A 23,531-nucleotide genomic window follows, 5' to 3' on the forward strand; every position below is an offset into this window, starting at 1 on the left:
ATCATAAGGCCATGAATATAAACCGCACTTTAACTTTTCCAGATCGGAATTTGGAAAAAAGTGCTGCTTATATTCGGGCCAAAACAGTAATAATAGTAGTAGCAGTAGCAGTAGTAGTAGTAGTAATAATAATAATAATGATGATAATAATAATAATATGATGGCAGGAACGAATGCATTTATTCATTTTCTGCCCTTTTGCTTCATTAAACACCTGGAAACGGCTTTCTGCACAGTAGGATGCAGTTCAGTACTCGTAACCATTGCTGCACCACAGCTCTTGCACTACAGCAAGGGAATACTGCATCTTAATCTAGTAATTAATCAGAAAGGGTGAGAAAGAGGAAGCACCAGCTCAGTTTACCTACAGGTCATTTCAAGTCCCTTCAGCAACAGGACAAGTGAGCCTCTTGGGTGGGAAAGCTGTTAAAACCTGGGAGGCTCAAGTGAAATCCCTGTTCTCAAAAGTGAGGAGGAAAACAAGCCACAAAACAGGGGCCAAGTGTCATGAACTCCATGGAGACATCTTGGCAGGACTGGTCTGAGGGGGAGGAAGAATGGGAAGAGGGTTTGGAGCCTGACTCTGGAGAGGGGCCAAGCAGTCTTAAGAGTATTCAGCTGCATGGTGGGGAGAGGGGCCAAGTGGTTTGCTGGGAAGAAGCACCACCCCAATGCCATTGGATGGCCCATCTGATTCGGCCTCCACTCTGCCTTCAGCTAGTGCTTCCCTACTCCAGGGAGGCGGGTGTCTGAACCTAGGTCGGACAGTTGAGCAGGCTGCGCCGACCTGTTTTCCAGGGACACGGCACTGGCCACACAAACAGGGCCCACAAAGGAAGAGCCAAGGGGACATATCACATGTTGACAAAATGCCTTAGCGTGTGCCCAGCCTTGTATCTTGGAGTTCTATGTTCTGAACTCCAGACATGTGTACCTGCATCTATGTTTAGACCATGCAGTGAATTTCACAACAAGGCCTTTGGCAATAATCGAGGAAGAATTCCAGTAATGGGTCTACAAGCGGAAGCAAGGATGGCACACCTGCATTTCTGATGAGCATCCCAGAGTCTCCTCTCCGCAGGGACAGACCACAGAGCCAAGTCTGCCCTTTCTCTGACTGACAGTCATGTGATGGGAGGAAGGATGCAACCTGTTCCCTTTGCCATAGGGCTCAACGACAAAAAAGCAGCAGCTCCCAGCCTTGAGCCATGCACACCCCTCTCCCCCCGCTTCTCACCTTTAGGTCTGGCGGGGCATCGCCTTGGGCTCCCTTGTCATTTCTCGGGTTGCCGGCTTTCCCACTGAGTCCTGTGCTCCCCAAGCTGTTTCCTTCCTCCTCAGACAGGCTAGCTTTGACACCCACTGCCCTTTTGGCACTAGGGCCAGCTGGCAGTCCCGGACTGGCTGGGCTCTTCCCTCCTGCAGCCTCGTTCCTCCCAGAGCCTCGCTTTGGGTTGGAGGGCTCCCGTTTGCCCCTGGATGGCTCCGCTGTGCTGTCAGGCTGGGGCTCCTCAGGCACCTCCACCACAGAAGGGGATTTTTCCTTGCCATTCTCCTTACACGCAGGCCTCTTCGTCTGCTCCCTTGAGCCATCCTTGCAGCGTTTCTGGAACAATTTTTTTAAAGGCTAAAAATTACTATATTGAGTTAGGGAGAGGAGCAGGCTCCTTTCAGACTGAGCTTAATGGATGCAGCCAGACATACACTTGATCTGCTTTCTGCATGTTGGATCAATTACATTAATAGGGGGCTTGTAGTTGTTTGAGTTATTGGAAGCCTGCTGTGACATTTTTGAAAAGGCGCTCTGAGGATAACATCACTCAGGTTTGAACGGAACAGGACACGACAGAGCAAATCCTGAGGTGGTGTCCTGAGCGTTGCCTGGTCCAATTGTATCAGATCAATTTCAATTACAGCAGCCCAATGATGGGGGCAGGGTGCTTGTAAGGGTTTGAGTGATCTGCTATTCTCTCCACCTTCCCTGTAATGGCTTATAAAAGCCAGCCAGGGAGGAATGCCCTTAAGGAGGAGGTATACCACTGCCACTTTAAGAGGAGCTCCCCAGTTCCTTAAGTACTGAATAGCTATTGCCCAGTTGAAATTATCCCCTTTGGGGGCCAGTTGCTGAAAAGGGGTGGGGAGATTCAACTGCAGGCATGCTTGGGAGAAATGGGTTACCTAGAGCCATTTCAATCTGGTTTCAGGCCTGGGATTGGGACTGAAACAGCATTAGTCACCCTGGTTGTTAGAAAAGTGTTGAGGGTGCGGGTGCAACTCTGTTAAATTTTTCTTTACCGCTTGGTCTCTTTTGACCATGGTATTCTTTAGGACTGACTCCGAGGGTCAGGAGCTAGAGGCACTGTGTTGCAGTAGTTCCACTTCTACATACAGAGGCATGTCCAGGTGGCAGTGAGGACCCCCTGCTTGGTGCCACGGGAACTGACATGTGACTGTGGAACTCCCTGCCTCTGGATGCACACCTAGCCCCAGCTTTGCAGGTATTAAGAAGACACACCAAGGCACAAGGTTTTGGCCACACTTTTGGAAACTTTTGATTACTGTTAAGGATTTTACCAGTTGTACTACTGTTTTTAGTGATACATTATTTACGTATGTATGTTACTGTTGTATTATGAGGTAAGCCAGAACCTTTGGTAAAGGGCAAGTAATAAATGTGTTTAGTAAGTAATAATAATAATAATAATAATAATAATAATAATAATAATAATAAATGTGGCCCCTTTGCTTACAGGAAACAGATTTAGGCTGGCCATGGGTAACAGGTTGGGGACTGTTTGCCCAGAGTCACAGCAGCTGTTGCGGCTCCCTGCAGTGTATCACTGCTGAGCCAACCCTCAGGGGTCCCTTCCAACTAAGATTCTATGAAAGGGTAGTTCGGCTCTCAAATCCTTGCTGGTTTCAGAAAAGGCTGAGCAAAACCCCACCTGCACGTTCAGAATAAGGCGGAATCTTACCAAAAGTGAAGCCCAAGTGTGCAATGGGATCTTCTTTTGTAGCACCAGCTGTAGGATATTGCCCTTCTTGTACTGGACTTTGCTGCAGGAGCTCTCAATCTCCGCAAATAACTGGCAGCTCCACTCACGGCCATCTAAGGGTGGGGGTGGAGATACGGCACATACAACAGTCTTTCGGCTGCATTTCACTCCCCACTCCCCCCGCCAATAAGACAACAGAGAGGCAACAGCGAATAGTGCATTGAAGGCAGAAGGTCCCAGATGCAACCTCTGACTTCTCTAGAGATCAGGAATAGCCTCTGTCCAAAACCTTGGGAAGCCACTGCTAGTCATCGCAAGATAGTATTGGGCTAGATCAGGCATAGGCAAACTCGGCCCTCCAGCTGTTTTGGGGCTACAATTCCCATCATCCCTGACCACTGGGGTTAGCTAGGGATGATGGGAGTTGTAGTCCCAAAACATCTGGAGGGCTGGAGTTTGCCTATGCCTGGGCTAGATGGTCTCATGTAGTGTAAGGCAACTTTGTATGTTCACAATGTTTTTGCCAAGCCACAGCTGGATGAAAACAGAAGCACACCTGTGCTGACTTAACCAGGATAGTGATGTGCTAGTCTCATGAGAAAAGGATTTCTTGTTGTTGTTTTTTAAATATTTACAGTTCTACAACATTTTGCATTGGGGTGAATAATGTTTCACACAGTAACATTTTTTAAAAAGACTTATGTTGTACTTCTTTTTCCATCCCTTGCAAAAAAAAAAAGGGGGGGGCTGGGACTCACGGTCAAGCCTGAAGAAGCAAGCTGAGAGCCATAGAGAATAGCAAATAACTATGAAATCTATTCCCTGAGAGCTGGCATCTCTTGACCCAGACTTTTACTGCTTGCTGTGTGTTGAGCATTTACAAAACACACACAACAAAAATACTTAACATGTTCTCAGGCCTGTTTATGCAGCTCTGGGACATAAGATTTTTTAAAATGAAAACCTAAGTCTCTCAGGATCCTATACAAACTGCTGGATCCAACAATAAATGCCACATTTTGCTCTCCACTGCACAATCAGAACAATGTAAGTTTCCTGTTGAATCTTCATCTGCCACTTCTTGGGCCTCTGCGGGAAGAAGACTCATTCCCCTTAATTTGCTATCATGAACAGTTATTCCACTAAGAAGCCCTTAATCTTGGGGGCTAGGGGTTTTAAAGACTGTGGCATTCAGGGCTGAAGCAGATGCTAAATGAAGCCCCAAGCATTACAAAACAAAAACAAAAAAAATCCCTAAACTGTTCCCATTGACCCCACCCTGCAAAGAAGCAGTCCTTCTAGCCACATGCAGGGCTCCTTCCTCAGTCATTTCATCATGAACTACCCTGCAGGAAGGATGCATTATTCTAGGCACCAGTTACCTTCACTCACCATCGAGCTATGACCCAGATAATGTCCCCCAAGAGAAGGACCCCATGTCCCTTCCTGGAGGTGGTCAAATGGTTCTCTTGGCAGATTGCTTGCTTGTTAACCTCAAGATTCCTCAAATGCCCAATTTTCAGTCACTCTTTACCCATAAACAGAGGCTATGGTCTTCTGACTCCTGGTAGGGTTGAAGCCTCAAGTCCCTGCATGTATAGACTAAGGACAAGTAGGCTGCTATTCTTGTTCATTGGTTCTTCCCCTCCCAGTTTGGAGTTTTGCTTTAAAGAGGGAAACTGCTACTACTGTTCACCAAGAGCAAAACAAAAGGAGCAAACAGAAAGAGAGCGAGAGATGCCCAGCCAACTAAGAACTACAGGAAAAAGAAAGAACGTCTGCATCACACACCAGGTAACTTGACAACACAACTGGTGTCTGTGAAAGATGTATCCACTTCCTCTCCCTTCAGGACTCCGCCGCCCAAGTTCAGCTTGACAATAATTTCATGAGCATTCTGCTTCCAGTCCAGCAGCAGGTCTAGGAAACAAAAGGGTGGGTGGAGGGTAAAACACAGGATGTCAGGCTCTCACTTGCTGATCCAGAAGTGCAAAGTGCCAGAGTGACCTGTTAGCTCATGAATGAGAGAGTCCAGGACTTGAAGCAGAGTTAGTAACAGAGTGTAAGTTTGCAGCACTCCTAGGGCATCATAACCAACACAGAAATCGTTGCCACGCAGGATGGTAGGTAGACAGCGACCAAAACTCTTCTTAAACAGGTCACATGAAAATGTGGAGGATATTCAACAGTGGCAACAAGCCATTGCAGCCGAAGGCACATTCTCAGTATTGAAAAACAGTGTGTTACAGCATTGCATTAGGAGCTGGTGCAATACAGTAACTTAAGCATAAGCTGTGAGTCAATTAAGCTGTTCACAGTTCACCTCAGCCATGAAGTGACCAGGTGGTCCTAGGTAAGCCATTATCTCTCAACCTCAGGTCTGTAGCACAGGAAAAGCAACACTGGCTAACACTGTGCAGGACACTTATGAGGGTTATGGAAAACATGTATGTGAATCACTTTGAACACTCTAAAGTGCTATATATATTTCACGTGCGTGAGTATGAGATGCTGGAAATTAATGAGATTGATGTCCTATTTGTAATCTGCCCTGATTGCAACCTACCCTATAGCAACTGTCAGTTATTATTTATTTATACCACTTTTAAACATAAAGTTCTCAAGGTGGTTCACATAGGGAGAGGTGGCTTATAAATGAGTTTCAATAAAGCTGTCTCAGCAGGGATGGGCTTCCACACATAGGCCTTGAACTAAGGACCGGACTCCCTCCCCTTAGGCCTGATTATCCATGCCGGTTCTGGGTGTCTTGAGGAGCAACACCCTCCTTGGTGGAGAGTCTGTTCTCTTCCAAGAATCCTCACTTGGGGCATGTTGTGAGATGCAGGTGTCCTCTTCCCTTGCGAATGTCCGCGGTGGTTCTCAGGATGACAGGGCGCTGAGCTGGCAGGCTCACTGGCATGACCCTGTCTGGCAATTCTTGAGCTCTCCTGCACTCCCCACTCAAAAGCGGAGAGGAATATGGCTGAACACCCACCACTTCCATGGGAACAGAAAGACACAGACATGCTTGAGGCAGCTGATGCTCTCCTGTGACGTAACTGCCATGCCCTCTGCTGGCGAAGGGCTGATCTTACCATGTGCTTCTCATGCCTCAAATGGGCCAGCGTCAAGGTCGTTCCCTCCTTTTGTTTTTTACGGCAGTCAAGGTCCCCCTTCTTTTGTCACGCTACCTTGGCAGCTTGTTAGGCTGTTAGACTGACACAGCTTTGTTAAGATCACTTGTTAAAGAAGCAACCCTCAGGCCTGAAAAGGAGTGGGGCAGCCACACAGTGCAGACAGGCGCATCAAGGATAAATAAGGTGGCTCAGTACTTTTCGCACCCTGAAGTCATGCACCCCTGCGACTTACCCTCCTCCGATTCCCTCTGCCAGTTGGGCTCTACCAGCGCCAGGCCAGGGAAAGGCTCTAGTGATCAAAGAAACATAGAAGAGGTGTGTTGCTTTGCCAATGAGCAGCTGCTCACTGCATCTGCACAATGTACCTCTCTGCTGCTCCTCACTTTGGAATAGGTCCTCCACAGGTTAAAGCTTACTTCTTGTTTTTTAATCACCACAGTCCTGCTGCCTGGATAAGGAACTTGCACACAACCAAGAGGAAGGCAACGGAAGCAACACGCAGAGGAAGGTAACAAGCCAAATAAGGCTTATGAAATTGTCAATTGTTGTGGTTGCCTGGCCTGCAGCAACAGGTGCCATGTTGCCTCTTTGTCAATGCATGCAGGAAAGAGGTCTGTGTAACATTTGCACAGGGATTTGCCAGGGTGGCATCCCCTGAAACCCTCCCCTTTGGCTTAGGTCAGGTCTTCACCTGCCCCACACCTGACATGCTGTATGAAATCGGATGTAGCGCAGGTGGGTGTGGGTTGACTGAAGTGGACCTGCGGACCAAATGGGGAGGTTTGGCAGGCCCAATTAGTTCTGTGGATCAGAGGTTCCCCACCCCAGCTCCCTACAGACAAATAGCAAGGCTTCCCTCACCAGCAATTGCTGCATTAGATTATTGAGAATCCCAGCATTCACTTTCAAAAGGATATTCTGGGATTCAAAACTGCAGGTATAAGCTTAAAGAAGTAAATGCATTTTCTACCAAAAAACAACAACCAACAACAGACCACCCCCTCTGGAACTCCACGAATTGGGTGCACCCACTCTCCCACCAGAAACTTCATAAAGGCCCCCGTTCCTTCCCCACAAGTCCCTTTCCTTATATACTATTTTAATAGTTTGCAAATAAAAAAAATGCCTTATTATGGTCTCGGCCTGACTCACTGTGGAGACTTTTTTCAAGACTAAACAATGTTGTTGTCCTAGATTCCATTGGCCTAATGATTTTATTCCAAGGACATTGACCTTGCAGAATTTAGTGCTTCAAGTTGTGTGGAATTTTGGAAGGTGAATGTGAAGTGCAACACGCCCATGACATTCGGCAAATGATAAATACACGGGGAATAGCCCTCATTTTTAACCCTATAGAATCAGGGGAGAGGTTGACTGGAGGTGGATCCTTTTGTCAAAGCATGAGCCTGTGACAAGGGGCACATATCTACAGAGGCAGAGTTTAGACACTTGGGACATGCCTCTGTGTGTGGAAATTTCCTGGCAATTTCAGCAATCCAGGAAAGTGGAAGTGGCGAAAACAGGGAAAGGTTCCCTATTTACTCCTGGCTGACAACCAAATCTGCATAGCTGGAGAAGGCTTGAAACATGAGAGGGAGGTTGCTAAGTAAGTGGGGAAGATAGATGAACGTGCTTGATATATTGCCATATTTAAAGAGACCGGCAATTCTTAGGCCTTTCTTCACAGCAAGTTGGCCATTGTGCCTTCCACCTTAAGTTCAGCCTTGATTGACTGAATTAGGTGTGGTAGGATTCTGTGCAGAGAGGAAAGGTATTTGGAGGCCATAAAAGTCTGAACTCAGCCACTAAAGACAAACCCTTGCACGTTTTATCATAGGAAGCTTTCTAAACTATGTCACTTTCTACAGAACTAATTTGCAGGTGGAGGTTGGAGTGAGAATAAGGGGCAAATATCACTGCAAAAAGCCACTGCTGGTGAAATAAATGTGCCAGCTTTCAAGCTCCTCAATTCTTCCGTTTGGTAATTTGCAATTGTATATTCTACCTTGTGAAAAACTGTGTAAATTAAGAAGAAGAAGAAGAAGAGTTTAGATTTGATATCCCGCTTTATCACTACCTGAAGGAGTCTCAAAGCGGCAAACATTCTCCTTTCCCTTCCTCCCCCACAACAAACACTCTGTGAGGTGAGTGGGGCTGAGAGACTTCAGAGAAGTGTGACTAGCCCAAGGTCACCCAGCAGCTGCATGTGGAGGAGCGGAGATGCGAACCCGGTTCCCCAGATTACGAGACTACCGCTCTTAACCACTACACCACACTGGCTCTTAAGAGTCTGCTCTGCACGCTTCAACACAAGTTGGCTCAATGAAGGGTTTCATTGCACCAAATATATTTTTCATAGTCATCCAAAACCAGCATTGGTACTATTATCTATATTCTAAAGACTTAATTTTTAATCACTTTTCATGAAAAATGAACACTTTAGCTTGCTTCTTTATGGAAGAGAGAGCTACATATAAACAGTGATGCAAACCGAACTAATAATTTAAGATGAAAGTCACTAAACCAGCCTAAGCTGGCTGAACATCCAATTGCCGTAATAACCCAGTAAGAAGATTTACAGCAAGAGGAGTTGATGAATCATTGCTATGAGTTCTAATCTGCTCTTTCCCTAACTGAACTTATTATTAGAACAGTGGTGCTGTAAGGTAGCTTTTATCTAGACCAAAGAAAGGCAACTGTTAGCCTCAAGACCTGTTCTTTCCACCACAGAAGGACAATAATTAGCAGCAGTAATAAGTTGGTGCGCTGCATGTTGCACCACGAGAGATAAGAGAATAATGTCAGACACAATCAACCACAATTAGTGGCAAGCTGCCTCTCCTTTACGGGAGAGCCTCCTCAAAAACAGCACCTCCAAGTATCACCAGCAGTATTACCTGAAATGTAACTGTTGTACATCCGATGACGATTATTCCCTAACTAAATTTACTGAAATTGTGTACATCATGGGTAGGCAAACTAAGGCCCGGGGGCCAGATTCAGCCCAATCTCATTCTAAATCCGACCTGCAGACAGTCTGGGAATCAGCGTGTTTTTAAATGAGTAGAATGTGTCTTTTTATTTTAAATGCATCTCTGGGTTACTTGTGGGGCATAGGAATTCGTTCATCCCCCCCCCCCCCAAAATATAGTCCAGCCGCCCACAAGGTCTGATGGACAGTGGACCAGCCCCCTGCTGAAGAAGTTTGCTGACCCCTGGTGTACATGGTACACCTGTCCATGATCACAAGGATAGGAACAAAGATGGAGCGGGGGGGGGGGGGAGAGTCCTTTCTCTTATAAATATTTGGAGAGAGTGGAGGAGATAGTGAACGGAAAGGTGTGTGCTCGTTTTGCAAGCTGCCGGTGTCCAAGACTTCCACAATTTGCAAAACATTTGGGTATGCAAGAGAGCATTAAGCAAGAAAAACAGCCCTTAAGGCTGCAACTTTGCATTGAGCTCAGGGCACAGAAGCAGGCAGCTGGTTTTGGAACAGCGCATGGCAAAGCCTGAGTCATATTATATCCTTCAAAAGAAACTGCCTTGAGCAACACTGTTAAGAGCTTGACTTTCTCTCTGTGCATTGGCTCCCTGCCCCTTTCTAGCTTAATTTATAGCAGCTGACCATAGCACAAGGCTCTTCATCGTTTCTTCTCCTTCGTCTCACAGACATACGCATCTTTTACGCATCATCTTTAATCTTTGCTCCCTTCATCTACTGACACCACAAGTGGGCAACTAGTGATGTGGATTTCCCATAAAATTTTGAATTGGAAACCTCAGACTTGCATAAGGTGATTTTGCATCAGAAATTATTCTGATCCCCTAGAGAGTGAGTCAATCTAGCATGTTTATTTGTATTTAGTAAACAAAATGTATCCTTTTTTTTTGTCCCAATGAAAAAGTATTCAACCTAAATTAATTGGAAGTGGAAATTGAAGCACTTAATATGCTTTACATGTATATTGTGTAGAAAACATAGATTTTTAAATTGGAGTATTTCTTTAAAAAATAAAGTCATTAGCAGGCACACTTCACTTATATTGTTTAAATTTAAGAAAAAACAAAGATACTGAAAACAGTTGACTCACAACACAGTCTAGCAATCCGAACAACTGAGCATGATATGCTGACTTGCATAGTTTGCTAGGGATAATGTCCCAAAAAACATAAAGTACAATTTAAGAACTGTCAAGCTTGGCTAATATTGCCTTTGAAACTGGCACCCATACATTGTTGGTAATGAACTTATGAAATGAATATGTTCCCATAGAAAAAACAAGCAATGGACAATTTCTGCTTTCAAAAAAAAATTTCCACCTCACATTGCTGTGAGCAACTTGCAAGTTGCTTAGACACCTTACAAGCTGGATTCACACTCATTTCAGCACACCAATCAAATTTGGCAGGCTGCAGAGAGCATGATTTGCATGAGAAAGGTGCACTGGGATGGCTCTCTAGGCATTGCAGCTGTGCTCCCTTCAGTCCACCAAACAGATTGTCAGCCCCTGTCAGCTGGGGTGTAGGGAGTGGCCCAATGGAATCACTGCCCACAACATGCCTGTCCCTCCCCCACCCCCAGCAGCTGATTGCTGTTGGTAAAAGCCAAAGAGCTTTTCCTGGACACAAGGAATGGGAGAACCACAGTGGCATCACTGTGATCCTCTTGCTAGCCTCCTTTGGAGCTCTGTGTGCATTTGTGTGTGTGCATGTGAAAGTGTATGCCCCCTCATCCACAGCCCGTCCCCAGTGATTTATTATTATTATTATTATTCGTTTGTCTGTACCCCACCCATCTGACTGGGTTGCCCCAAATGTAGCTGTTGGAAGCAAACAGTTTGCCTACTCCTGATTTACACCTGTGTCTCTTGTGCTGTGATCCTTTCTATTCCTGGAGCAATTTTTACTTCTGCATTTGCCAAACCCACTGAGCCCACCTTTTAGAGCTCTCTTCCATTCTCACCTTTTCAGGAAGTTACAGATAGGTAGGTTGGTCTGCCATAGTCAAAACAAAAAAAATTCCTTCCAGTAGCACCTTAAAGACCAACTAAGTTAGTTCTTGGTATGAGCTTTCGTGTGCATGCACACTTCTTCAGATACACTGAAACAGAAGTTGCCAGATCCTTCTATATAGTGAGAAGGGAAGGTCTTTCTTGGACAATATCAACACGCATACACCACACCTCCATGCCATCTGTTTGCTCTGGGGATTCAAATTTATTACAACCATGGCCATGACATCCACAACACACCTTTAAAGCACATTCTTCCCCCAAGGAATCCCGGGAACTGTACCTACCCCGTACAGACCTATAACAACTACAACAACTACTACTACTACTACTAACTTAATTAAATTTGTATACCTTCCACTACCCTTAATAAATAATAGTTCCCATGATTATTTGGGGAAAGCCATGTGTTTTAAATGTATGGTGTGGGTGTGACTTTGATGGCAATTACTCCTAATTAATTGATCGAGAGTAAAGTTATGGTCTTGTGAGCATAATTTGACTTTAAACATTTTGTGCAGAGACAGTGTCACAGCTGGGTTCTGTGTAGCGCTTTCTGGAAAGTTTCGCATACTTTGTGCACTGAACAAAAAGTATGTAACAGTGATATAGAGGAACTTTACAAGTATTTTTCCAGCCCTGGTCCCTAGGTGTCCTGAGTCCTTATGCATGTAGTTTTCAACCTTTCAATTGATCCAGCATACTTATACAAACACAGTATTTATACTGGATTTAAACGTAGAGTAATAGGTACCTATAGCACAAAACCATACCTTTCTTTGAGTCACTGCCAACTGGTCTCTCGCCTTCCTTATTCTCCTGATTGGCTCGGTCCTTCTGCTTCTTCTTACTGGTTGCATCTTCCACGCCCCGTGCTGCTCTTCTCTGGCCAGGGATGCTGGCACTGTTGGACATTTTCAGCCGTTTGGATGAGACAAACGGCCCGCCGGGGTCGGTGACAGAGTCTGGGTCAGGGGTGCGACGTTTTCTTCCCGAGCCAGCTATCTTGGCGATTCTTTGTGGTCAATCTCTCTGGCAAGGAACAAATGCCTGGGGGGCACATGGAGGAGCACAATCGGTAAGGGTGGTAGCAGAGGAACGGCAAACACCTGTGCTGTCAGAAGCCTTACTGAAGAGCTGTACACACACACACACACACACACACACACACACACACAGACGTAAGACACAAATGTCTTTGCTTTGAAAAATGAATACAGTACTACTGATCGGAATGGGAAGCACTGCCCATTCAAGGAAGTGCCATTCAAGGCACGGTCTTATCTACACGCATTTTGAGATGAGGATTTTATTTTACATTGCATGACCACAGTCAAAATGTACCGGGCAATATTTCCGTAAGACAAAAAGTCATCCTGGTGAGGATCTAGTTCTACCAGAACAAATGGGTGGCTCAGTAGTCTGTCAAAGCCCAAGTGCTGTTATCTGATCCCTTTCCATTACTGGGTGCAATAGAAACAGCTGAGCACAAGACTGTTGATTTCCATGCGGGTTGCTGCTGCTTCAGAAACGATTATGGTTCTCTGAATGGGCGCAAAAGCCAGTAAAATTTCCTTTAAGTTACGGAATTCCTGGGGCTTTCCAAAATCTACCAACACCCCTCCATTTGCTTGTCCATTTGAGTGCCTTGCATCTAAGAGGCCAGTTACAACTTAAATATTCATCACATCGTTACAGCAATACAGTAAAAGCAGCTCTCTGAAGAGGTAATCAGAGACACCCCTGCTTGTTACTGCCAGCCAGGGCGAGCAATACAGGCTCCCCACTGCACTCCATGCAGCTACTGGCCAATTCCCTTTCCCTGCTAGCCTGCCTGCCACTATCAGGTTAGCCAGCTCAGAGACCTAAGCTGTCAAATACCAGCTTCACTCTCCAGCACCTGCCACGAACAAACAGGAAAACCTTAGGCCAGGGGTCAGCAAACTTTTTCAGCAGGGGGCCGGTCCACTGTCCCTCAGACCTTGTGCGGGGGCTGGACTATATTTGGGAGGGGGAAATGAACAAGTTCCTATGCCCCACAAATAACCCAGAGATGCATTTTAAATAAAAAGACACATTCTACTCATGTAAAAACAAGCCAATTCCCGGACCGTCCGTGGGCTGGATTTAGAAGGCGATTGGGCCGGATCTGGCCCCCAGGCCTTAGTTTGCCTACCCCTGGATTAGGCTGTCAGAAGGAAGCCAAAATTGAATGCTTTACTTTTTCAATTCAGTTATAGAGAGCCTTAACAGGGTCTTCCCCACTTATTGCCTCCTGGGCACAGTACAGTGAAAATGAAGCCTAGGAACTCTTACTTGGAAATACCACCTAGTTGAAGAAGTTAAATTTCAAGGATAACTGCCCACACAAAGGCCAGATTATGTATGTACCTCAAGAGAAGCATGACACCTGAGAATCAAATATGATACAGACCAGACAGGACTTTCTTTGCAAGAAGCACACAAATTCCCACCCTGGAAACAACATTTTTGAAGATGCAACCAGGCAATTACTTCAAATACCCTGGAGCACAAAGGGACAACAAATAGTCCACAACTGGCAGCCTTCATATGCAACACCAGGTCCCCTGAATCTCCAATGAGCTCACCGAGCCACTACTTTGCCCTTCCGTCACCAGTATAATCGTGCTATATTTTGTTGCTCCTGGTGAGCTTAGTGCTCCCCACCATTCACGGGCCTCAGCAAATTGGATTACACTCTGAATGTGAAGTATTACTAGGAAACATAGCAGTCAGGACTGAAGTACGCAGTAACAGTGACAGCCCCAAGTGGCAGACCTTACAGATGGGTAGGAACATGGACACCTCCAGATTTAGGGGGCCCTGGGCAAAGTGGTCCTCTGGTGGCACTCCTCCTCCATGGATGGGTCTGCTTGATCTACAGAGTTGCTGGATCTAGAGACCATTTTGATTTCCTATAACATCACCAATTCTGGTCAGTGTGAGAAATTAAAATAGCCTCTAGACCCAGCTGCCCAAATAAGCCAGTGTGTGTGTGTGTGTGTGTCTGTGTTTAAAGGAGGGTCCAGGGCACACATCAATGTACGCCTGGCAAATGGCCCAAGACACCAGGTGAAAACTGGCACACAACTTAGATGGAAAACTACTACTCCAAAACTTTTCTACCAATTACAAAAGACCCCTGCTTTTCCATGTGTTTTCTGCTAGACAGTACACTACTGCCCATGATTAACCTTATATAAACTTTATATAAAAATAGACTCATAGCCTTTCAGAAATGCTTGAGAATTTCAAAGGGCTCTTCCTCACTAAGAATTCTAAGCTATCAACTCCAAGCCCAATTAAATCCTACCAAGAGCTCCCTTCCCATTAAGCTTAAAGACACCCAAACCACTCCCAGCCAGGAGTCCATGACTCAGGTGTAAGCCTGAGATAAAATAATAGCCTCTAAGGCAATAGCTATGATGAAGGAGAATAGAAGTGTGAAAAGCTCTCCAAGTCTGAGCAACAAAGGGCACTACATGCCACAGCTGGGCACATCCCAAACTGTGGTGCCTTCCTGAAAACACACTGCACAGGGCTGCATCACTACAAAAGGAACCAAGAACTAGCATCTGGCTCTTAAATGTGACTGCTGATCTGTTCTGAGGGTAAGGAACAGCAACTGCTTTGAAATGGGTGGAGGGGGAAGAAGGCCTGGAGCTTCATCCAGGATTTATCTCTTCTACTGGGAGAGCCAGTCATCAGCAAGCACAGTACATTCTAACCTGTAGAAGCTACACCCATGGGATCCAGTTGTTATAAAGTCAGTGCAGCTGGATCCTGGTTTCCACCCCACACATAGTCTTTAGACCAGTGGTTCCCAAACTCTTTGCCCCCCCCAAAGAGACTATTCAAAAATTGCTGAGATTCCTGACAGACCACTGTTAAAAGTCCAAATTGCCAGCCATCACTACATCTTGTGGTGGCAAGTTCCAGTGAATAATTCTTCCTTCTCAGAAACGTCCAGCTTCTGGAATACACTAGAACATAACCAATAAACTCCCATTTCATCTTCAAAAAAACTCTTCCACACCCATTTCCCTCTCCACATAAAATCATGTTTACATAATATGAAAATCTTTTGCAGTTAAGCCTGCCACAAAGCAGGACTGCCCCATAGATCCAGACCACAGTGCCTAGACTGTGAACAAAGCTCAGCTACTGAGTCTTTCGAAAGTAAATTTTATTAGGAACAAACAGCACTATTCACACACACACACACACACACACACACCAGAAACAAATTTGGAAAGCAGCAAAGAAGGAACTGCAGAAGAACATGCCTTCTTAACTGAGCCATCCCCGAAGCAGTAGAACAAAATTTAGAGCCTTCATAAATGTATCCCATGCTGCCTAAAAACAAGGATAGTCATATATGTTGATTTTGTATTCTTTCCATTCCTAAGGTTTCCAACCTTAAATACATTTATCCACATTACCATATCCATTTGCTATTTTTTTATTTAAAAAAATCTTCATGAAAATTCATCAGCATTTTGATTCAAATTTCTCACGTTTGTTTGCAATTTTGCTCAGATAGAAGGCTAGACTGCTTTACAGATTTGTTGTATTTTTATTCTAGTCTTCAGCCAAAAGGGCTCTCAGAGTACTTTACAAATATCAATGAGAAGACGGCTCCTGCTCTCAGGCTCACAATCTAGTAGATGTAAAGTGTTTTAAGCACCCAGAAAATACATTAAACACCTGTTAATTGCTACTACATGGTTAACTTTGGCACCAATAAACCTTGTATTTATGATGGTACACCCCCCCCAAAAAAAACCCTGAAAGGGCTAATGTACTCCTAAAATAACTATCTTTTTTGAGCCCCTAATCTCACCAGCTGAGGTTGAGGTCTCTAAGTTGTTGTGGCACAGTTGGTTGCTATAACATTGCCTCTGGGCATCTGGTTGGCTGCGAGAGCTGTTCATCTCATGACACCAGCAACAAAGCAGCTACGCTATTTTCACTGCACTGACCTAACCAAGCCACTTTCTTTCCCACACTTTCGGGCCTCTCCTTACTTCTCGCCAGTTGGCATGAACCACATGCCGCAATAATCTCCACCGCCTGCTTCTAGGAGCCTTTATTTGGAAAGAAGAGCAAAGGCAACTCCTCGGGTTTTGTAGCGCGCAACACCCCCCCCCCCCCCGCGCCCAGCTTCTTTCACAGAGTCAGCCCATGGCCTAGAAAGCCATATCCTCCAGCCCCACAATACACCCCTTATTCCCACGTGTCTGAAAAAGTCTCCTGGGTGGGGGGCGGGGTGCAACTTGCGCACTTGGGGACCCTGCCTAACCCAGGTGCCTCCGCTCACCTGCTTCTTGGCACCTGACAGCTTCCTACACGACAGGAAACAGGGGCTGCCACAAGCTCCTCAGCCTCTGAGGTTACACACACACACACACACAGCACCTGCAACAGCATGCAACGCTGCAGCCCGGCCCAAAACCACGGGCCCTTTTTGCAGCCACTTCTTCGGTCCCTGTTGCAGGGGAAAGACCATGAGGGTCAAAAGCGGGCCCACCTGCACAGTGACAGCTCCTGGATCCCACCCCTCCCAGCCGAAAAGGGTCACACCTGAGGGAGGCCAAGGTGTGTGGGGGGGACTCTCCCCGCTACCAAGAGACGCGACACAACCCAGTCCCTCAACACACTTATAACCCCCCCCTCACACACACACACAAATACACGGATACACCCCCTCCCTCCTCAGTGACTCCCCCCCCCCGCACCTCGACGGAGGCCCCTCCCCCTCCCTCAGGGCTCACCACTCCGCTCCCCCCCCCGCCGCGCACCCTCCCGCTGACGGGCCCCGCCCTTGCGCACCTTCGCCCGCCGCCGCCGCCGCGGCTTCGCCTCCTCCGCCCCAACAGTCACTCGCCGGCACCCCTCCCCCACCCCGCCCGCAGCACGCACGCACGCGCGCGCGCACACACGAAGGGCCGCGGCAGCGACTCTCCCCCACCCCCGCGGTTTGTTTTTGTTTCGAGCCGAAGTTCCGAGCTGCGTGGGGGTGGGGGTTGGGAAAGGGGAGAACTCAGGAGGAGCCAGGCCCGAGCTCTACGTGACGTACTTCCGGAAAGCCGGCGTCGCTCGGGGCCACGTGACGAGGCGGAGGAGGAGGAGGCGGCGCACGGGGCACGACGAGGCTGCTCGGGTGAAGAGGGAGGGAGGGAGGCTTGGGGAGAGAGAGAGAGAGCGAGCCGATAAATAAATAAATAAATAAATAAAGTGGGCGGCGTCACGTGGCGAGGGGGAACGTTCTCTCCGCGCACGCGCGCTCTGGTGGAGCGGAGGGAATCTGCGCCGTTTCGCGTGGCGTCACAGGACGAGCCCATGGCAACCGGGCTATAAGTAGGCCGGGTAGCAACGGCGGGGCCGTCAGGCGCTGCTGGGCGAGCTCTGGGCTTGCTAGTCCGGGGGTGAAGCGTGGGCATATGCGACAAACTCCGCTGTTTCCGAAGCTGCAGTCGCGTTTCACGTCAAATTTCATACTTTCACCCCTTGCTTTCTAATTTCAGCGCTTTGTAAGGGTTTTGTTTTCCTTCCTGCCTTAAGACGACTTTTCCTCAGTTGGCTTCGTAAACAGCAAGGCTGACATAAAAGCAAGACTTCGCTGCACCCTTCCCCCATTGATTTGGTTGGGTTTTTTCGCCCGGAGGAACAGACCCGGAACCGATTTTTTTGCATCCTGCCAGTGTTGATATTTGGGGCCATAATCCCCCTTTTTTGTCTTAATGGCTGGGGAAAACATTTACAGGTTTGTCCCCAAACGGTGCAAAACAAAAAAAATTCCTTGTGAATAAAACAGATCCCAAGGTTTTGGGTTAGGGTTAGGTTCCCTTTGCTGCACTATGTATTGAAACACCGTTTGCATATTTTGCCTGCTAACAGACACTGAATAATAATTCAGTCGGATCTCTCTAGTAATGCTTCTCAACACCCTTCTGCTTTGCCTATTAGGACTAATATGGTTCCTTGCAGATACAAGCATCCCAATTTTATTCTGTGCACAGAAGACGGTGTGGAAATGCATGTGTATTTACAGTAATATATTTTCAGATAATGTCTATGTGTGCCTTCATCATGAGCAAAATTTATTTATGTGAGTGACAACATTACTTACAAACAGCATTAACAAATGCAATCCGTGCAAAAATATTCTCAAGAGACTTTCAGATCATATGTTGACGTTATCGGTGAAAGCTTAATTTCTAACAAAATAAGGCTAGGTAGGAAAAAATGGATGAAAATGTAGCATCTGTATGGTATGATGATGTTTAATATTAAGAGAATCGTATTATTGTAAGTCTCAGAGCTATCAGACAAGGAGAAAAAGCTATTAAAATACAGGCAACTGTTTTAACACTGAATCAGACCACCAACTACATTGTCTACAGTGACTCTCCAGGAGTTTTCAGACAGGAGTTTTCCCCAACCTTACTTAGCCTCCCCCGCCTGTGTAGATGAAAGCATTTCAGTGGATGTCGTTTGCATAAGCTACACCTGCTGAAATTCCCTCTGCATTAAAGGTACAGGAGCTTTGACCTCTTTTGGATTTGGCTACACTACCCGAGTATAGAGCTAGGGGCTGCTTACCTGCCTGCCATGTACTTTACCTCTCTTCCTGGATGACAAGGTTTTAATAAGCAGCTTTATTTCCACTTGAGGATAAAGCCTTAGCCTCTCTTGTCTCTAGCAAATGCCAGTTCCCACTCCTTCCCTTGATAAAAGGCAGGGTGTGTTGTGTATGGGAGGCTAATATGGAGGGCTGGTTAGCAGGGTCAGCGGCGTAGCGTGGGTTGTCAGCACCTGGGGCAAGGCAAGTAATTTGTGCCCCCTAACCCGGGGCAAGGCAAGTAATTTGCGCCCCCTAACCCCTAACCTGCCGCCGCTGCCAGCTTCTTCTTGCTGCTGCCTGGGCTGGGGTATTTACGGTAAGGTAGCCACGGCGGCGGCGGTGGGTCCATGTCAGGTGATCTGAGGCGAGTTGCCACTGGCGCTGCCGCCCAAACGACGCCGCTTGCCCGGAGGAGGAGGGCAGAGAGGCGAGGAAAATGCAACATGGCCCAGCAGCTGCAGCAGCAGTGGCGGCGGCGGGGCTGTGAGGAGGGGCTGCCTGGCGCGCCCTCCACAGCCCTGGCGCGCGGGGACCGCGGCGAGCGCTGAGAGCCACTGCCAGCTCGTCGGTTCCGCGAGACATGGGGCTCTGCTACAGCCTGCGCCCGAGGCTCTTTGGCGACTCCGGAGGTGGTGAGTGCGCCCCCCCTAGATGTTGCGCCCGGTGCGGCCGGCCCCCCCTGCACCCTCACACTACGCCACTGAGCAGGGTGGGGTGTGTGAACCCCATTACAAGATAGCGCTGAACTTGGGTGTCATGTGGACCCAACTTATATGGGGTCAGGGAAGCTTTGTATCTGGAAAGTAGTTTGTTGTCTGAATTCATCCTCATCGCACTATCAGTTGCACCCAATTACTAAGCAATACAGTAGTTGCATATTGATAGGAAGCTGTAGTACAGTGGTACTTCTGGTTATGTACTTAATTCGTTCCAGAGGTCCATTCTTAACCTGAAGCACCACTTTAGCTAATGGGGCCTCCCGGCGCCGCCACCACGTGATTTCTGTTTTCATCCTGAAGCAAAGTTCTTAACCTGAGGTACTATTTCTGGGTTAGCGGAGTCTGTAACCTGAAGCATCTGTAACCTGAAGCGTCTGTAACCCGAGGTACCACTGTACTCACTTTGGATAATTATGATTTCCCCTATATTTCAGCCTGTTCCTGTTTGCTGGAAATACAGTGGTGCCTCACAAGACGAAAAGAATCCGTTCCGCGATTCTCTTTGTCTAGCGGTTTTTTCGTCTTGCGAAGGAAGCCCATTGACAGCTTAGCGGATTAGCGCTACAGCGGTCTAGCGGCTTTCAGCGATCAGCTGTTAAGCGGCTTATCAGCGGAACAGCTGATAAGCGGCTTAGCGCCTTAGGAAAAGGGGGGGGAAAGCGGGGGGGGAACCGCGGGGACTCGCAAGATTTTTTCGTCTTGTGAAGCAACCCCATAGGGAAATTCGTTTTGCGAAGCGCCTCCAAAACGGAAAACCCTTTCGTCTAGCGGGTTTTCCGTCTTGCGGGGCACCACTGTAAAAACAAACTTCCCCTGAGGTAATAAACATAGCCTGTAAGCCTATTGATCATATGTACCATTTTAGACTGTACTATCTTTTGGATATTTTTCTCTGTACAGGTAACTTGCAACTTGCACACATTTAACCTGCACACATTCAGCTTTATGCACTTGGCTACTGCTGCTGCTGCTGCTACTACTACTACTACTACTACTACTAATAATAATAATAGGTGGTGAAGGGGATGGGTGTCCATGAAAATAGACTATGGCAATCCCACCTGCAATTGAACCTAGTGTGTTTTGACTATATGTGAATTTGGCTTTATGCATTAATCCCTAGAATGCAGCATTATCCCTGGAATGTAACCTGGGGATAAGTTGAGAGTCACCTGTACTTGTCACTGATAATATTGTTTTCCTATGTAGTTTGCATCATGTTAAAATAATTATAGATACTCGTGGATTTGCACCTCATCTACCTTGTGTGAAGTTAAATGGGTACATCTTCATGTAGCCACATACAGTATTGCTGAAAGGCCAATTTGTCGGTGGTGGTCAGAAACATTACCGAAAGAGAGAGATGGCCAATTATGATGTAGTACCTGACAGGTGAGAGGAAAGAAATGTTGGTATATAATACACAGCAGATGGACTAAAGTTTTGGGGTTCATAAATGGTTTTTTATCTAAGCAATATCTGAAAAACAAGTTTCCCCTCACACACATTTTGCACTGTCAATTCTACTCCTGCTGCTCCATTTTGCTTCCACCAATTATTTCATTATATGTGGAATTCTTCCAGGCATTGTGAACTTTCTTGGTTCCAAACAAGGCACATTTTAAATTGGCTGGGTGCAAAAACTGATTCTAGGCCTGTGTGCTCACTGCATCCTGTTCAGAAAAGGGGGAAAGTTTAGGAAAATGTTCAGAGAACATATTGTCTAAGGATAATTGTGTTACTGGCTACCTAAATAAACTTGAGAAAAATTAGTACTCGGTAAAATAAAAACCACTTTCTGTACAAATTTTCCTGTTTACCTAATAACTTGCGTGAAAAAAAGCCCTACTTTTATAAATCACCATGATAGCGATCTTGCATCTGCTCCTATCACAACAGTCTCTACATTCTTAAGACAGTGGCAAAATAGCTAGGATGCTGACACCTAGATCGGTACCATAGCAACCACGGTGCTGCCATGGCAACCAAATAGATGCCAGTCACTGACAGTCCTGGTATTATGTGCCATTAGCACTATGGCAACGGGATTGAAATGAGCTAGTACTGTGCCATTAGCACCAATGCCCTGTCAACCATGAAGAAACTTGAGAAGTGACACTGAGACCGAAACACTGTCAAAAATGCCATGGGAGACTTTGAGACTGTTTTACCTCAAATATTAGAGGCCCAGGGATAGTCAACATGGTATTGAACTACATCACCCATCATCATCCCTGACCATCAGCCGTGCTGGCTGGAACTAATTACTACCCTCATAAGTACTATTTCATTATTAACTGGTGATAACCTTGCCCGACACCACAGCAACACTACTGACATCCTGCCAACGCATACTAGTTATATATCCTATCTGTGACTGACAGCATTCCTGTTCTTTTTAAATTGTGTTGCTTCGAGCGAGGCACAATGTTGCCACCAAATTGGTTCACATCAGAATGGATCCAGTGCCTACAAAGGGAAAGAGGAATTGACAGCCACAATCTCTGTATTCTGTGGCTACTCTGCTGCTTTTTCTGTCGGGCTGGAAAACTGATGTTCGGTGGCTCCTAATCTGTATGGGTGCTCAATATTTTTTTTCTTCTGTACCTGTGTTAAGTCAGCAGCTCGAAAGATTCCTAAGTTTCTCCTTAGCATGAGAGATGAAGAGCTGTGATGAACAACTTCAAATTTAAATACCTGAGCACCAGAACTGTTGCGTAAGAAGAGTTTGGATTTGATATCCCGCTTTATCACTACCCTAAGGAGCCTCCAAGCGGCTAACATTCTCCTTTCCCTTCCTCCCCCACAACAAACACTCTGTGAGGTGAGTGAGGCTGAGAGACTTCAGAGAAGTGTGACTGGCCCAAGGTTCACCCAGCAGCTGCATGTGGAGGAGCGGAGACGCAAACCTGGTTCACCAGATTACGAGTCTACCACTCTTAACCACTACACCACACTGGCTCCACATACTATGCCTTTGTATATCCGGTAGCAGAGGGATAAGCAGCTGAATTAGGGCCTATAACACCAGCATGGGATGGTAATGGTTGGCAATGTCTTGCAGTACCACTTCCTTTTTTCAAAGGAGGCGTTGCTTTTGGCAAAGCCCTAATGTACTCATGAAGCTCCTGTCTAGGCAGGCTTCTCTATGCCCTTCAATGTGAGGGTCAATGAAATGAAGACATGGAATGGCTCCATCTATTATGAAATTACAGCTGAAGTATTATGAACACCATCACTCAAAACACCATTTTGGCCAGCCACATATCCCAAGGGTGTTGTAGTAGTGGATTTTGTGCATCGGCAGGGTATTGAACTGGGTCAAAGTTTCTTTTTCTTTTTAATGTTTGTATTATTAACTTGTAAGATATGGATTTGGTTTTTTGAATGTTGATTTTTGTGTATGGTTATTTTTCGATATTTTTCGTGGTGTTGTGTGGAAAATACTAATACAATTTATTTATTTATTTAAAAAAAGAACTGGGTTACCTTTGAGGTTCCCTCCACCTCTGTGATTCTGTGGGGTTTTTGTTTTTGTTTTTTGGATAGACAGCATTTTTAGTGAGTGTTAGTGGTAACTGCAGCAAAGTTCTAGTGTGTACGTGTGACCTGTAGCCCTTCAGATGTGAATGAACTACAACCCATAGTCAATGCTGCGATTTGGAGTCCAAAACGCATTCCTCACGCATTCTAATGGCTCAAATGTCATCACCACCATCATAATTTTATTATTTATACCCTGCCCATCTGGCTGTTTCCCCAGCCAATCTGGGCGGCTTACATTGCAAACGACAAGGCAGAAGAGGTAACTGAGGGCAATTCATCTTTGGTAACAAATCAAGACATTTCAGCCACCACAGAGCAAATCTATTTAAACGCAAAATTGCAGTACAGGACAGACCTGCCCTATTAGCCTTGCCCAAGATTATTTCAGTAGGACAGCACTGGTGTTGGTCCACTGTGTGCTGTCACAGGTACACATACAGTGGTACCTCGGGTTAAGTACTTAATTCGTTCCG

At 46.3% G+C, this 23,531-nt stretch overlaps 1 protein-coding gene across 12 annotated transcripts in view; it reads right to left on the reverse strand.

The window, feature by feature from the left end:
- Window positions 1-17,325, reverse strand: part of USP19 (ubiquitin specific peptidase 19) — a 41,436-nt gene extending 24,111 nt beyond the window's left edge. For 4 of the 12 annotated variants that reach the window (XM_028719660.2, XM_028719659.2, XM_028719658.2 and 1 more), the window contains exons 1-4: window positions 11,919-12,195; window positions 4,788-4,916; window positions 2,976-3,109; window positions 1,238-1,606 (exon numbers count right to left, since the gene is read on the reverse strand). In XM_028719660.2, the coding sequence (XP_028575493.2) occupies window positions 1,238-1,606; window positions 2,976-3,109; window positions 4,788-4,916; window positions 11,919-12,060 (774 nt within the window). In that variant the 5' untranslated portion in view covers window positions 12,061-12,195. The other 8 variants (XM_028719654.2, XM_028719651.2, XM_028719648.2 and 5 more) reach the window with 6 other exon arrangements.
- Between the last annotated feature and the right edge of the window lie 6,206 nt (window positions 17,326-23,531).

Source organism: Podarcis muralis, chromosome 2, assembly GCF_964188315.1.
Source record: "Podarcis muralis chromosome 2, rPodMur119.hap1.1, whole genome shotgun sequence".
In the NCBI taxonomy this organism is placed as follows: Eukaryota; Metazoa; Chordata; class Lepidosauria; order Squamata; family Lacertidae; genus Podarcis; species Podarcis muralis.